The 3017-nt window shown below is 47.2% G+C and overlaps 1 protein-coding gene across 1 annotated transcript; it reads left to right on the forward strand.

Annotated features, from left to right (window-relative positions):
• The first annotated feature begins 923 nt into the window (after window positions 1-923).
• On the forward strand, window positions 924-2052 carry LOC123426345 (mavicyanin-like). Its single transcript, XM_045110155.1, has 2 exons — window positions 924-1283; window positions 1401-2052. The coding sequence occupies exons 1-2, from the start codon at window positions 1061-1063 to the stop codon at window positions 1769-1771; spliced, it is 594 nt and encodes a 197-aa protein (XP_044966090.1). The 5' UTR covers window positions 924-1060; the 3' UTR covers window positions 1772-2052.
• Window positions 2053-3017: the final 965 nt, after the last annotated feature.

The raw sequence follows: 3017 nt of genomic DNA on the forward strand, positions 1-3017 counted from the left end.
TTTCCATGAAAGTTGCAGTTGGGTGTTGCATTATGAATTGGAACGAGGAATAATATATTCCACAACCACCAGTGGTTGGCTTATAAAAGCTCTTTGCTTAACTACAAAGGCAACTTGAAAGTCCTTGCTTATTGAATAGAAAATGCCCAATTATAAACCATGATACAAGGACAGAAGGTTACTTTCTAGCACACAATAAACCTAAAATCAACAATAATGGATAATGCACCCCACCCCATACAAAGATCTCATAAACCATGCGGCATACATGTCTGAGATCCCCCGCCATAAGTACACAATGATTAGACCAAACGACAATCACCCTGCAGAGAAATGAAATGATAAACCAGATTTAAATAATACTTCCTCCTTTCCTAAATACGAAGCAAAATAGATGAATCTGCGCTCTAAAATATGTCTATATACATATGTATGTAGTCCACTAGTGAAATTTTTAGAAAGACTTATATTTAGAAATGAAGGGAGTATTTAGTAATCTAGCAGCTCGGCCAAGACACGAATCAGAACTTTCGTTCTAAAATGAAGTGTCTTCTTTAGCTAATACTCCGTTCGTCTGAAAATACTTGTTACAGAAATGCATGTATCTATACGTATTTTAATTCTAGTTATATCTATTTTTATATATTTGTATGATAAATAATTATGGACAATGGAAATGTTACTACAGAGTCAGCAGCTGAATTCACATGAGCTGGGAGATTTATGTGCAATTATGCAAAGCTCCGGAGAATCATAAAGGATGCATGGCTCTGCTGTACTTTGTGTATTAGCAAGAAAAGTTACCACCAGATCTTACAGGCCATCCAGATGAATCTCAGTGCAACTGTGCAAGTAATCCTTCAGACAGTAGTACTACAGTACACCGTGACAGACAAGACGACGACCGACGACGGTCCCCTTCTTCAACTTCACCTTGAGCCACCAACAACCTCACTCCCTCACTCACTCCCCACCGGTAATATAGCGCTGCTTCAAGCAGGCAAAAGTCTAGCACACCCCCATCCCACATCCCAAGACAAAGAAGCGCCCGGAGCTTGGCATGGCCACCAATCCAGATCGGGAGATGTGCCGCCGGCCAGGGAGAGGAGCGAAGATGCTGATGCCGGTGATGGCCGGCTTGGCGGTGGTGGTGCTGGCGTCGCTGCCGTCGGCGGCGGTGGCGACCAACTACACGGTGGGCGACGAGAAGGGGTGGAACCCCAAGGTGGACTACACCTCCTGGGTGAAGAAGCACCGTCCCTTCTACAAGGGCGACTGGCTCCGTAAGCCCACATTTCTCCTCCCTCCCGATTTGCTCTGCTGCAGCTACGTGCGCGCCTCGACCCGCCGTTGATGGAGGAGGAAGAGGCTAATTGAGCTTGGTTGTTGGTTGGTGGCAGTGTTCGAGTACCAGAATGGGCGGTCGGACGTGGTGCAGGTGGACGAGGTCGGGTACGACAACTGCGACAAGGAGAGCGCCATCAGCAGCCACAGCAAGGGAACCAGCTACGCGTTCCAGCTCAAGGAGGCCAAGGACTACTTCTTCATCTGCAGCTACGGCTACTGCTACTCCGGCATGAAGCTCGCCGTCACCGCCAAGAAGGGCCCTGCCTCTTCCTCCCCCGACTCATCGTCGTCGTCGTCCTCCTCCTCCTCCTCGCCGGCCGCCAAGTCATCCTCCAAATCCGCCGCCGCGCCCATTGCCGCCCGCAACGCCGCTCCCCTCGCCGCCGCCGTGGGCGCCGCCGCCATGCTACTCAGGATGCTCTGATCAGTTGATCTAGCCGGCAATCACATTCTCATATTAAGTCCAGTTTGTCTCAGATCTTGGGCTCAATTCTTGTCAGATTTTCTCTTCTCTGTTAGTAATTTCTTCCTCCTCCTTGGTTAAACTTAAACACTGGTTCTTGTGCGCTTGATTTGTTCCATTTCTTGTTTTCTCGATTTGATCCCGAATGGTGTCTGGTCGATGGTTGTAGTAGTCGAGGTGTCAAAGATTTTAAGTGTGAATTGAACAAGAACTCCCTGCCCCGGGTGCTCTCGTCTGGTTGATGCTTTGTTGGTTTATTGTATTTGTGCGCGCATGTGATGGTCAAGGCTGCAACACGAACATGGCAGTAACATGGATGCCCATGTGGCCATGCCTGGTTACAGATAAGCAAGTCGGTCAGCTCTCGTACTACATTTGCCTTTGCGTCTCCGCTACTCCACTGACGCCCGTGCTCGGCTATGGTTTTGCCACCATGTCCACCTACTCTTTCTCTCTTTTGCTTTCTCATGAAACTTCACGTGCTACAGTACATATAGGCGTTTCCTTCTCAGATGATTCATTTTTATCTCTGAATTTCAATGTAGATCATGTGGTGTATGAATGTGAAAGGGCGGATCACTCCGCGCATACTACCTCGCAAATGAACATCGATGGAATGCACTAACGCACGCACGTTTCGTCAAGGAAACGTTTTCTCACCGCTCAAAATGCGGATGAATGGCAACAAACAACTTGTCTCCAACCACCATGTGGAGGTGGACGTGGCCCGTGGAGTAGTATATTCCTGCCAGTTTGAGCGACCGACAACGACAATGCTGCGTGCATGCGTGCCGCTCGCTGGCGATGTTGCCCTTTTTTGGGGTCGAAGTTGGTAGTGCCTAAGGATTAGTCTTGTTTCTTTTTTTCTTTTTTTTTCTAGCTGGCAAAGGATTAGTTGAGGCCGATATGAATGTGAACTGGCTAAGGGTTAGCTTTAAAAAAAAAAGCTAAGGATTAGCTTTACCTTTTTTCTTTCTTTGAACTGGCAAAGGATTACGTGAACGTTTACTTTTTTTTTTCTTTCTTGCCTTTTTTTTCTTTCTGACGAAAATGTGGAGAGGAGAGGGGTCTGCTAGATGGACCTTGTGACGTGAATGTTTTTTTCCAGCCCAATATTGAAAAGAGGGGCTGCTAGATGGGGAAACTCTTAGAGCTTCTGTTCAAGAATTCGTTCAAGAATTCGTTCGATTAACCAGTTAACTTGCGA

Source organism: Hordeum vulgare, chromosome 2H (genome assembly GCF_904849725.1).
Source record: "Hordeum vulgare subsp. vulgare chromosome 2H, MorexV3_pseudomolecules_assembly, whole genome shotgun sequence".
In the NCBI taxonomy this organism is placed as follows: Eukaryota; Viridiplantae; Streptophyta; class Magnoliopsida; order Poales; family Poaceae; genus Hordeum; species Hordeum vulgare.

Bases quoted from the DNA above. Each gene is read 5' to 3' on its own strand.
- LOC123426345 (XM_045110155.1), top strand. From the start codon at position 1,061: ATGGCCACCAATCCAGATCGGGAGATGTGCCGCCGGCCAGGGAGAGGA. The intron at 1,284-1,400 runs GTAAGCCCACAT...GGTTGGTGGCAG, and splicing joins CTACAAGGGCGACTGGCTCC to TGTTCGAGTACCAGAATGGG.